The 13815-nt window shown below is 42.2% G+C and overlaps 1 protein-coding gene across 4 annotated transcripts in view; it reads left to right on the top strand.

The window, feature by feature from the left end:
• The window catches only part of OSGIN2 (oxidative stress induced growth inhibitor family member 2), a 160056-nt gene that overhangs the window by 35802 nt on the left and 110439 nt on the right, over positions 1-13815 (top strand). For all 4 annotated transcript variants that reach the window (XM_078685596.1, XM_078685598.1, XM_078685597.1 and 1 more), the window contains one exon: positions 8039-8181. In XM_078685596.1, coding sequence (XP_078541722.1) covers positions 8115-8181 — 67 coding nt within the window. In that variant the 5' untranslated portion in view covers positions 8039-8114. The remainder of the gene's footprint in view (positions 1-8038; positions 8182-13815) is intronic.

Here is a 13815-nt window from a genome sequence, read left to right as displayed (position 1 = left end):
ATTCCTGGCCCAGTACTGACCCATCTTTGGAAGGATTTCCCAGTCACACAGAATGTATATCTTCATGGGAGGACATTGGTAGAGACAAGAATTCTCCAAAGACCTGGCAGTACAGATGTTAGTAGCAGATTTCAAATCTCTTCTGGGAGGTCTCTGACAGTATGACTACTTGATCAGCTAAACTGTGCCTGTTGTAGAGAATTAACAGTGGTAAATCTCCCCTGAAATGACTCTTTACTGTGATTAGATTTCTATTTCATTTGCAGTACTCTATCATATCTGACGGATGTTTAAGGTGATATGCTGGCATCTCCTCAGGGGATTTTGTTCGCATCTGTCACATAATATTCTGTTGCCGTAGAAACATTCAGAAATAGAAGCAACGCGATAACTGCAGATCAGAACTGATCAAACAGAAGGAACACACTACACTTAAAACCATCTATATGGTCTAAAAGTCTTTTCAGTGCACAGAGTTGAAGGATGTTACAAAAAAAAGTTTTTGTACTCCCCAAATGGGTATAGGTACCTTATGAAACATTGGATTACTAATTTGAAACCAAGTCCTATCCCTGCAGGATTGAAACACTTGCCCTGCAAGCTTGGCAGTTACCACCAGACCTTTATTCAGAGATAAGAGCCTGTTGGCACACATTCCATTGCTACTCACCTCTGCTGCCGAAGGAGAACACAACCTGTCTCTCCTCTCAAATGTAGCCTTAAAATTATGATTTACTCACTGCCCTTTGTCCAGCGATTTTCTTACCTCTTTTATCCCTTGTGGTTCCCCAGTACTGTAGTCAGGCCGACAGAATAATTTACTCTGTCACCTTCACTGAACATCCGTCCATCAAATTTTGAAATGACTGACAAATCTGCGGTCAGTTTCAAGATCTTGTCCAGGACTGACCAAAACTCAGTCGGAGCCGGACAAGAAAACAGCATATGCTCTAAGTCTGCCGCTACTAGATCGCATTTAGGGCATTTCGTACGATCACTAAAAGAAATGTTTGTAAACCACTTGGAGATCCTTTCGGGTGTATGATATAGCATGCATGTAGTTTTAAATTGCTGTAGTCTTAGGCTCGAAGATTGGACAAGGTTATTAATGTTAGAAAAGGAGGAAGCAATCTTATTAGAAGTTATATTGAACCCCAACTCAGTGCTCCATTTCTCCGCTAGTTTGGAACAGTCACTGATTTTATAAGCATTGAGACACTTACATCCTTCGCTAAGTAAAGATTTATTCTTGAGTGAGTAAAAGCAGTTCCAAATATCGGAATCCAGGATTTCACGTATTTTCATCTTACGTATAAGAATATCATAAATTTGAATATATTTAAATCTCATTGATTCAGACAATTTATATACATTTTTAGGTGCCTCAAAGTCTAAAAAACCGTGAATACCAAATAGTTCCCCTAGTGTTTTTATGCCGTGAGCAGACCATATATTTGCCATACCATCATTAAAAATCCCAGGAAGACCCGGATTTCCCCATAACTGCAATTTGGGATGAAAAAAAGAGGTTTTACAGAATGCCAAGATATTAAACCAGATCTTGGCAGTATCTCTAGCGGGCTTGAATTTCACCCTTTTAAAATAAATGGGGTAATTGACTCTTAGCAGAAACATATTGGAGTCTGAATTTAACATGATAATATGAAAATAAAGTTGAGTGTCCGTATTAAGCAGACAACGTAGACGACAGAGAAAAGTAGCCCAAAAATATAGTTTGAATTTAGGGAAATTGAGCCCCCCATTATCTAAAGAACCTTTAAGTAACACCATGGACCTACGGGCTTTCCTGTATCTCCAAATAAAGCTACTAAATATCCCATCAAGTTTCTTAAAAAAAGAGTTTCTGGGTGCTAGTGGAATGGACCGGAATAAATAAAGAAATTTGGGGAGTACTTTCATTTAAATCAGGTTAATCCTGCCGATGATGTTTAGGGGAAGCTTATGCCATTTTTTTAAAGACAGAACAGTTGCTTTTAATAAGGCATCGTAGTTAATTGTGATGACCTCACTGATTTTAGATGAAATTTTGACACCCAAATAGGTGCGATCTTGCAGATCCCAGAAACAGCTACCAACGGTGTGTAGTTTACAACTATTTGTGTTTTGTTTATATTTAACTTATATCCGGAAACGGCTCCGAATCTACTGGCCTCGGCAGTTATCCCCTGTAATGCCTCTACAACATCGGTAGAGTAGATAGCGATGTCATCGGCATATGCAGTAATTTTCAGGGAGTGGGAGCCAGATCTAATAGGAATTATTCAAGGCTGTGACTGTAAAGCATAAAGAAAAGGTTCCATTGAGAGAGCAAACAGCAGGGGTGACAAAGGGCACCCCTGCTGGGTGCCCCGAGATATGGCAAAAGTAGAAGAAGTCAACCCAGCGTAGCTAATTCTCGCTATAGGATTATCGTATAAAGCTCGGATCCATCTGACAAATTGTCCATCGAAACCGATGGTAGTCATTACAGACCAGAGATAATCCCACCCCACTCGGTTAAAAGCCTTCTCGGCATCCAATAAAATCATACCAAGTGGGGTGGAATCCGTCTCAGCTATATCAAATGCGGTTATGGCCATATTAATATAGGCTGTAGTATCCCTTCCAATTACAAACCTGTGTTGCTGTGGATCGACAATTTTTGGTATAAATGGAGCCAATCGAGTGGCCAAAACTTTTGCAAATACTTTAGCGTCAGTATTTATAAGTGAGCTGGGTCTATATGACCCACACTCATCAGCAGGTTTACCCTTTTTCAGAAAGAATACCATTTTGGCAATATTCCAGGAGCTCAGGGCTTTCCCATTTTCACCAATAGATCGAATAACCTGAAGAAAGAGAGGTAGTAATTCATCGATACAGATTTTGTATACCTCTACTGGGAGGGTATCTTCCCCTGCTGCTTTTCCCGAAGGTAGGGAAAGAATAGCTTGCCTGATCTCTAACAGGGTGAAATGATCAGACAATTGATCTAGCCCGGGTATGTATCGGTTTTCTTTGATATTACTATCTAGGTAATCTTGTATACTAGCTGGACTGTGATAATTCTCTGGGGTATATAGAGTGCTATAAAACTCCACGAATCGGTCTAATATCTGTGCCGGCTGATCGTATATGATATTATTGGAGCCTCTGAGACTTTTGATCAGGGTATTAGCTCTATCGTCCACAACTTTATAGGCCAAGATTTTCCTGATTTTATCTCCATTCTCGTATTGGGAGATTTGGAATTTGTGTACTTTCACACTACTTTTTTCCCTAAGTATTGTTTTTAGAGTAGATTTTAAATGCACTAATTTTAACCCTAATTCGACCACGTTGGGAGAGTCTTAACGTAAAGCATCAGCCAATAATAGTTCTTGTGATATAATATTAGTGGTCAAGATTTTATTTGTGTTACGACGCTCAGAATTCTGTCTGAAGACAAATTGTTGGGTGAACCCCCTAATACTGGCCTTACAGGCATCTCAAACTATAGTGCATGAGGTGGAGTTGAGATTAATTTTGATAAATTCTATAATATGTGATTTAAGCTGCAAAATGAACCCTGAGTCTGATAATAAGTGCCTGGGGAAGGAGAACATCCTCGGGCCCGGATGGATTTGTGGAATATTGAACGTAAGCAAAATAGGGTTATGATCTGAAGTGACTCGTGGGCAGATCTCGATAGAGCTAGTGTTCAAAACACTATCTGTAGCCCAGGCCATATCAATACGGGAGCATAATTTGTGGAGCGCAGAATAGTAAGTGTAACCTGCAATATTGGGATGGATACTACGCCAAATGTCCCTGATATTGTGAATGCGGCCTATTTCTAAGATCGAAGCACGTGGTTTGCGCATACGTTGAAAAGCACCCTGTCTGGTAGTATTTTGCTGGTAATCTATTATACAATTGAAATCTCCCATGATAATGAGTTCCCCTTCCCAATCCAAAAGTTCCATATTTAATCGATCAAAAATGGTAGAAACATCAGAATTTGGCCCATAGACCACACAGAGTATGTATTTACACTTTTCAATAGACAATTGCACAATAGCCCTTCTTCCATCTTTATCAAAGGCAGTTTTAAGAGTTTCTGCACTGAGTCATCAGTCTTTGAGGATAGCAACCCCTCTAATTGAGGCATGTAATGCAGAACATGTTATGACATCGTAACCAAGTTGGCCCAATAACTTCCTATCTTTTTGGGTGATATGAGTCTCTGATAAAAAAACTAAATGTGGATCATACAGTCTTAACTCTTCTTGAACAAGTAGTCTTTTATTCTTGCTATTAAGACCCGCAACATTCCAGGCTAAACATCTTAACCAAAACATTCAAAAAAATTATACAGTTTTTATCCTTCTGCAAAAAAACCCCCATAAATGTCTCCCTCCTATCAATTTCAACGGATCTCCTTCTCGTGTTGCTTTTTTCAGAAAACTTTTCCCCCCCACGCAAGACCACCCCCGGAGAACCTGGAAAACCCACCCCCCTCTCCCTACTCCCTCTCCCCCCTCGGGCGGGGACACCACTCTGTGGTCTGCTTCCGCTGGATAGGCAGCTACAGAGAGAAGCAGCCGGAGGCTAACCCTACTACCCCACTGGCGAAGAGGAGACCAATAATAGTTGTACAAAGTAAAGAAAAGAATGATGGAAAGGAGAATAAGGGAAGATTGGTACGAGGAAAATAGGATGGATCAGAAAAAAGACAGAACAAGATATAGGGATGGGAGGGAAAGGAAAAAAGAAAAGAAAGAAAAGAAAGGAAATAACAGATCTAACCTCTAGACAACATATCTGAGCCTCTCTTCCCTTTTGGTTAACCAAATTTAGAGAGCGCGGTCTCGGCTTCCCTCTCATCAGTGAAAAAGTATATTTGACCACCTTTAATAACCTTAAGGTGAGCAGGCTCTTGCAGGAACACTTGCCCCCCCCATATATTTAAATGGGTCAATGAATTCACGTAGCTTCCAACATCTATCCATGGTAGCCTTACTAAGATCAGAACGAACGAAAAAAGACAGAATCTTTATTGTAACAGGAGAGTTAGGGCGTGCTTTTAACGAGACTGCCTGCCTTAATAAAAAAATACGAAAATGAATAAGAAAGGGACGAGGGAATTTGCTCTCCTTATTCCTCTGAACTAGGGGTAAACGATGGACTCTCTGGAGTTGGGAATCCCAATCCCAATCGGATAGATATGGGAATGCCTTCTGAAATAACTTTACAACATAAGCCCTAGAGTCTGACCCTTCTGCTCCTTCCGGTATGCCGAAGAGTCTCAGATTTGATCATCTCTGGCGGTTTTCTAAGTCTTTAACCTTCAACTGTAAGGACATAATCTGAGTATCATGCTGGTTCAAAGCAAATTCTGAGCGGGCTGATCCTTCTATATTTACTACCCTGTGTTGTAGATCCTCAATTTCCTGTGAGACCCCCCCCCCCCAATTTAAGAGTCATCTCTTGAAGAGAATTCTGTAGCTTGCTGTTGTCTTCCCGCAGCTGCAAAAAATGTTCTTGTGCCTCCAGGCGATGACTAGTTAAAGTTTGTAAAATAATATCAAGGGGAGAGATAATAGCCTCTTGATCTCCCATAGTGGCTGCAGCTGAAGCTACGTTTGATGTATCAGATATCACAGGTACAGATGAGACTGGGGGAGTAGAAGTTATTAGGATAGAAGTGTAGTTGGTATTGTTTGATATTGACTCGCTTGAAGATACCACCGCCGTGGGGGGGGTCTGGTCAGAACCAACAGCTGCTAGGAGTAGTTTGGGCAATAGTGTTGGCGAAATAATATTTATGGAAGGCATTGGAAGAGTATTATCGTTATCGTTGGGAGAGGGGGCCCTCCAGTAGAGCAGAACAGTTTCTAGAGGAATCGAGGTCCGTAGGGCTAGTACCTGACAGTCGCAAAGTCGTATTTTTCACAAGTCCCTTTGCCTGTATCCATTTCCTCAGAGGGCTTTTTTCGATAAGAAGAATCTTCCTCGGGGCAGAGGCGGGGATTAGAGCCGGCATGTTCGCAGTGGTGAGGGCTTTCCCTCTCTTATTTTTAGTTTTTGCCTTTAATTTAGCCTTGTCTCTTCTGTCCGCCAGAAATTTGACTGTGTCTGCAGAGGGATTGGTGAGCTCCTCATCAACAAACTCCTCGTACTCCTCATTAGAGCCATCGTCACCTGCCTCCTCATCCCCCACAGCAGATGGGCGAACAACAAGTGAGTCAGTTCCACCCGCAATAGGTGTTAGTATTTTATCAGGTACCCTCATTGAGGGGTTACCTGACTCTGAGCTGTCTGTGATATGAGTAAGAGTATGATCGCCCTCTGAATTTGTAGGCTGCAGAAGAATTGTTTCCAACACCGACACCGACCCTCCTCCTCAGGAACTGTACCTTTAATTTTATCCGAGCCCCCTCCATCTCAAGAATATCAGTCTCATTGTACGCTAGTTGAGAGCCTTTAGAGTTACTATCCGGACCCTGTGCCGGGTCAACAGTATCAACCACCAAGGACCCTGTTGGCTCAGCGAGAATGGCAACATTATTGCTTCCATGAGCTTCATCGCTTCCAATGCTGCCTGTGATAGACCCAGATGACCCATTCTTTGCGGCGCCCTTGGTAACAGAAGCATCCGAAAATATGAGTACAGGCGACCGGAGCACTTGCTTACCCGAAGGCAGTGGGTCAGCTCTTCCAGGCGATGTAATCGGCATGCTTGTAACGGCTGCAAAATCAGTGGAAGTCTTGGTCGTGATAGCCGATGTGAGCGCTGGGGGAGCAGCCGCCACCTCTACAACAGCGTTCTTGTTGGCGCGGGTCGTTCTAGGCGCATTTTTCGGTGCCATCTCCCCTCGAAACACTCGTGCCAGAGATTCTGCAAGGGGGGTTGTGGTGGCCGAAACAGGCAGCAGCAGCGGCGGCGGAGGTTTCAACACCAGACCCCGCCGCGGACGCAGCCCAGAGCAACCGAGCACCGACCCACTGACCAGCCATGGGATCACGTGCCGAGCGATCTGCAGGGGGGTCCGGAACAGCCACAGCATCCGCCGCACCAACCTGATAGAAACAGAGGTAGCCAGTAGCCGGTAGCCGGTATAGATTGAGTCGGCACAGAGAAATCCGGTTGAATTACGGGTGAGTTACTTTTCTCTCGTTGAAACGCTCAAGTCCTTTTTAATATTTTTTCCATTGTATCTTATATCTTGTATCTTGTATCTGGTAGCATTGTTTACTCGGAAAACGCTAGAAAGAGCGTCTTCTTGATTTCAGAATAGCCGTCAGCAGGGTAAGTAGGGAGCCTCCAGCGTGGCTGCCACTCCACGGCGTCCTCACTCCGCCATCTTGGACGCCGCCCCGTTTGCTCCACTGTTGCATCCTGGTAAATACAGTTCAGTTTAAATGCTTACTTGAGTTTTTGTTGAAGTGTTTGTGGCAGCTCTCAGCAACCCCAGATGAATTTGAATTTCGTTGTTATCTCTACTGATAAAGGATAATATCCAGAAACACATGTGTCTAGAGATTAACAGCACTAACCTGTACCAACGTAGGTGAAACACTTCTACAAAAATTCAAGTAAGCATTTAAACTGAACTGCATTTAGCAGGATGCTAAGGGGCGAACTGTGCTGGGAGGTGAAGCAGTGTGCTCCCATCCCCCTTCTGTTTAAAATTGAAACATAATTTAAATTGTAAAACGAGAGTTGGAAACTGGAACACATAAGGAGAAAAGTTAACAAAATAGGATGACAACATAACAGTATAGGATTACTAAAGATAATTTTTCTTGCATGCGTATGTTAATAACCTTGAAAAAACAAGTTGTTGAAATATAAAAATATCTTTAGTAATTAGTTGTAATTCTTGATGAGTGCGATACTAAAATACTCACTCATAGATGCTCTCTGACTGGAATGGACATGTAGATTGAAACCTAATTATATTTGCCTTTTTCTTTATCCTAATAAACACTCCATTCTTTTGCAAGATGTATATGACCATGAATAATTGTTTAGTAACCACGTTTTCCCTTTTAGAAACTGCAGTGGCCCTTGCCAGTTGGGACCACGTTGGAGCTTATTAACAATAGCCTTTGGAGGAACACCTGACACTATGCCCTTGGTGGAAGAAAGCACTCTCCCAGCAGACCCGCCACTGACTGTTCCCTTGGTGGTAATAGGTAAGTCCTTCTTCTCTTTTGGACCCATTGCATCGGCTGCTGTATACAGCGTCATAACTGTAGTTGTTTCATCACTTGCTTGCTTGCCTGAGCAGATTGATGGGAGTTTACCTCTAGATTGAGAGGCAGGCTGCTCTTTGAGAACAATATGTTCATTCGGTTAATGAGAGAATACTAAATAAAACAGAAGATTGTTTGTAGGAGGAAGCGACAATGCCCAGAGGCAGTGTCTGGCTGAAGTCGATTTTTTTCCGAGTCGTTTAAAAAAAATTAACAGCATAGGTTGTGTGGTGATATTTTATGCATTTATTACTCAACACTCAATGTTAAGCCTAGTCATGGGCGGGGGGGGGCATGTACCTATGACTTACGTTTCTGTTTTCGCATTTCTCAAAACCTAATTTGTCAGACAGAGTCTGCTTTGAAATGGAAGAGCTCTTTTGAACTGCATGCTCAGTGTATTGAAATGGAAGCTAATTAAGTAATGCCAATAAAACGACAACTATCTTCACTGAGTTCCCCAGGTCAGCTATTTTGTATTTCTTGGGGCACGGCGGCAATCACATGAATAATTGTAATGGTGAGTCCGGGATATCGTGAAGTCTGTCAAGAGCAGCCAGGAAGTTGTCAGTCTAAATATGGTACCAAGTTGTGTTTTTAAAAGAGGTATGAATCATCTTGTGCCAAGCACATCACTGGCTTCATGCCTCCAAGGACCCATGACACTCTTGCCGTTGTACTTCATGCTCTATGCAATTGTTTCCAATTGGTGGGGGCAGTGACGGATTAGATGTGAGTCTACTCTTGGTACCAACTAACTTGGTTCGCAAATATTACTTTTACCTTTGAGGTTTTGTTACACATTCCTTCATGCATGAATTTGGCATCAGTTTATGCAGCACTTGCAAAAAGGTAATCTCTTGCTAATTCATAACAAAGCTGCTTTGTTGTCTCTGGCTAGAGAGTTTGGCAGCCCATTTGCTTTCCAATAGAACGTGAGGTAACTAATAAATTCATTGCTGTATTTAGATCAAATTTTCAATTGGACTAATAGACAGGCTGGATAAGCATGGCCTTTGACTTCGTGCTGTCTAGCACTTTCTCTGTATTATACCCCATGGCACTTATAATGAGGCAGAAGGGATATCCATCACATTTGTGACAGAGTAACTCATCTGCCAAACTCTAAATCAACCCCTAAGACTAGATCAAGAAGATACAAGGATAATGGCTGGGAGCCAGCACGAGAGAGACCAGCAAAACACAGATAGTCTATAAAATGTAAACAATTGCCTCATGTAGTGCTACACAACAGTCCTGTGCACTTTGTTCCAGAAGTATACTCAAAGGCCAAAATGGTAGGAATCACATACTTTCTGCAAAAAGATCAGCACAACTCAACCTACCACATGTCTTCATTGTGGATTTAGGACGAATAAAATGTGCATGCTGCAGCTTGTACTGTTTGTTTGAATATTGAATTCCATGGGAAGACTTAGATTGTCTTTGTGTACCTGTTCTGAGATTTACTGCTCCAGGTCAGTGTGACTTAGGCATTTCAACATAGCAAAAAGTATTGGAAGAACCTTAAACAAGCATGTTTGTTTAATGCTGAACTAGCAATTACATTGGCAGTGACTCACTATTGTGTAGAGAGACTGCTCAGAAATCTCTAGTTTCTAGTGTCCTTCCAGTAAGGTTCGCCATATGAAAATCAGTCTTGACTCTGCTCCACTGGGTACAGTTCAGTCCGAATTGCCAGGTCAGATCTTACATGAACCAGAACACATGCAATCCAGTGCTGATTTCACCCTAGTTAGAGCTCACAAGCGAAGTATAGCTTGGTTCCAGTGACACAGTGTGCACAGGACCCACATCTAGGCCTACCCAGTCAGTCAGTCAAAAGTACTTTATTCGGTTCATATTAAAACCATAAAAGCATACTCAACATTTCATATCATAAAACGTTTTTTTGTTTTCAATACTTTTTTTAAAAACCATATTGCCATTTAAAAATGTTCTTAGATTCAGTTAATTCGGGCTAGTTCATAACGTAGGCTATTCCCATCTAATTTTCTTCTTCAATCTAACTGCTGCAGTAAGAAAGTTAGCAATATTAAAAATCTCCCACACATTCGAAAGCAGCTGCAGATAGAGGAGGGCTGGTTTAACTTTTATAAAGCCTTTGTCTTTTAAAATAGGGATAATAAAACGTTTACAAATATGAAGAAAGTGCTCACAGAAAAAAATAAAGTGCATTGCGTCTTTAGCAGAAAAGCCATCACAAGAACAGATCCCCAAATCTTCCTCCCTTTTCCACCCCGGGGATCCAGCAAGGAGGAGACGAAATTGATTCAACCTGAATCTGAGTAATAAAAAGCGGTGGATTGAGTTAGTGACACCGTCAGCTATGGCTCAATAGCACATGATGTTTTTAGCAACTGGTGAGCTCTTACAGTCGGCTTAACCAGCTCTCTTTCTTCTCTGACCATATCAGCCATTAACTTATACGATTCCTTGACCCACTTAAAATCCCCTTTCACCAGCTTCTGAGGCGAGTTAAACAACTCTGGTCGCCCCAGTTTGACTGATAGCTTATGAAGATAACTCAACCAGGGGATACGGAACCCAAAATCGAGCACTAAACAGTCTCTGAGGATTTCCTGATTCAATTCCAATTCAGGGTTTAGCCAGGTAGAAATCCATTTTAAAAGTGGGGCAATAGCTATTTGTTCCTCCACAAAGCCAACTCCACACTCCTGATGGACAATGTAACCGGATGTGGATTGAAGGACAGATAAGATCTTTTTCAAGAACTTCTCCACCACCACTTGAATTGCCTTCACATTCTTAAAGCCCCAAAGGTCTCCCCCATACATTGCAAGGGAAATGCATTTTGCACCATATATCTTTAGAAGCGCTTGCATAGGTTTGGCTCCTAGTTTACGGGCAAAACCCAGGACGACTGAGGTGGATCTGGCCAAAACATTTCTTTTTGCTAATATTTGGGGTGACCATGTGCCTTTAACATCAAATATGATGCCTAGGTATGGGAAAGTAGAGACCCTAGACAACACGTTCCCTTCACATTGCATGGTTTTTACCCTTTTTACTTTGGTACCAACCATCATGACATGTGATTTAGAAAATTAACACTAAGATCTATGGATTTCATAAAAACAGTCAAAGAGTTTAAAAGGATTTGCAACCCTACCGCTGTACGTGCTAAAAGGGCGGCGTCATCTGCGTACAGCATTGCCAGAATTGGTTGTTTCCCTGCCCTTGGTATATCCTTACACACCTTGGATAAAACGGACCCAAATTATTAATATAAAGGGTGAAAAGCAGGGGGCCAAAATGCACCCCTGCCTAACACCATTGGTAATGTGAATCTTCCCTGTACAATTAACCATATGGACGTATCTCACGGTGGCAGATAGATCCCTATGCTGATCAGCAAAGAAGTACACAATGTTTTTATCCACGCCAAGATGGAGAAGCATCGCCCATAATTTGGACCTATTCACTCGATCAAAGGCCCAGGAAAGGTCCATAAAAGCTAAATATAGTGTGTCCTTTTTGGCGACTGTATACTTCCCGATAAAGAGTTGTAAGTTGAGGCATTGATCGATTGTGCCCCTTCCTTTCCTAAAACCAAATTGCAGACCTGAAAGGGTATTGGTTTCAGCCACCCACCCCGTGAGCTTACTTAATACCACCCTTCCAAGCACCTTAACAGCAGAATCAATAAGGGAAATGGGTCGGTAACAACAAGGGTCCCATTCTATTTCCCTTTTTAAAAATAGGAACTATTACTGATTCAAACCATGTGTCCGGCAGTCCTGATTTGCAAGCCTTATTAAAAACATTATAAAATACTTTAGACCATGTGTTAACATCGGATTTAAAAAGGTCTGCTGGGACGCCATCCGGTCCTGTATTATCCTCTTTATATGAATCAAGAAAATAATTCAGACTGACAAGGTGTTCATTAGGAAAGACTCTACCGAAAGATTTATAAAAATTTACAATGAGAGTTGTGCCAACATAAGTGGATGAAATTTGCACTGCTAAACAGTAGGGTGAACCTGTATCCAATTTAGTGTGAATACCCGTAATATTTACAGAAATCAGGGTCACTAACCCACCCTTCTCCCTCCCCATAGTTGAGGCTATTGCTGGGAGAAAATAAGTGGTATAACCATCTAAGCATAGCAAGTTCTCAGTATACCATGATCCCTGCAGCCCAATGATGTCTGCTTAACATAAAAAATGTCTCCATATGGTATCATCTAATTTATTTTTTAGGCCCGCTATATTCCAGGTAAGAATCTTCGTACCCTCATTATTTCAGTAGGGACTACCCTTTCGTCAGTAGAGGTACCTAACGCTAGGGTTTCCTTTATATGAACCATATCCCTGTGCATAACAATATTTGGTGATCCTGGGGTGGCTAGTCAATCAATCTGTTCCAGGCTTGTGAATACCTCAAATCTATTTTGGGTGGGTACAGTGAAATCATAAGGACCCTGAGCCTGTGTTAAAAGCATGCGTTCAGGCCTTTCACCTAATATTGGTGGCATATTTCGATGAAAAACCCTAAGGGGACAATGCCAATGCCATCCTCTCAGAGGTGCCTAGTTCCAGCCCAATCCAGAATCAGTTTAACAATCTGCGGAGACCCAAAATTCAATATCACACAGTCCCCTCTACTGGTTCCCCTACGAGTCATTTTAAATTCTTTAAATAAACGACTACCTAGTCCTGTCAAGTTATTTAGATGGTGAAGAGCCTTATTTCTAAGAGAGATCCAATGTTCCTCCACCCCACTCTGCAGGGAACATTCGTCAAAATGATGGTGTAAGGGGTCGCCTATCCTATCTGCTCTGTGTTGATGTGGAGAGTCACCCCGTCCCAGAACATTATTTGTGTCACTACCACGATCATCCCTTAACCTTTTGTTAGAATGTGGAGCATGCTTCCTACCTGCATTAACTGAGGGGGCTTGGATGGTAGCAGTACTGCCCACATCAACCACTATTGGAGTTTGGTTTGACACGGCCCCCAAATTCTCAGTCGAGGTGATAGACACACTAGGCCCCCCATTTGATGGGTTACATACAGGGGAAAAAAGCTGATTCTCAATTTTGCTCAACCTGGACTCAATATCAGAGAGTTTCAGAGGAAATAGGTTTCAGTAATTCCAATAATTTCTCCTCAAGTTTAACTATAATTCGATTTTCCAGGTCGCGGGACACCTGTTCAGACCATGCTTGTGAGCTAGTACCCACCAAACTAGGTGTACTCGAGGTAGCAGCCTCAAGCACACACCCTTTCTTTCCCCATGTACCTCCCCTCGTTTTCAACACTTTACTGGCCTGTTGTGAAATGGCTGGGACACTGCCCGCTTTCCTTTTTTTTGCTACAACGATGGCCGAACACTCCCCATTTCTGGCTTTGTTTAATCGTTGTTGGCGAGTCAAGATTTTAGGGGGGGAAGGACAGGTAGGGGATGGTGCCCCAACTTTGAGAGGCATCCTCTGATGACTCTATCGATAATGATGGTCCCTGATGCTGCGGTGTTTCCACCTGGCCATCTGATATATCAACCGTTCCTGCTGACTCTAACAACAA

Source organism: Lissotriton helveticus, chromosome 4_1, assembly GCF_964261635.1.
Source record: "Lissotriton helveticus chromosome 4_1, aLisHel1.1, whole genome shotgun sequence".
In the NCBI taxonomy this organism is placed as follows: Eukaryota; Metazoa; Chordata; class Amphibia; order Caudata; family Salamandridae; genus Lissotriton; species Lissotriton helveticus.
The sequence above is the reverse complement of the archived record's forward strand: the minus strand, read 5'-3'. Positions and strand labels throughout refer to the sequence as shown.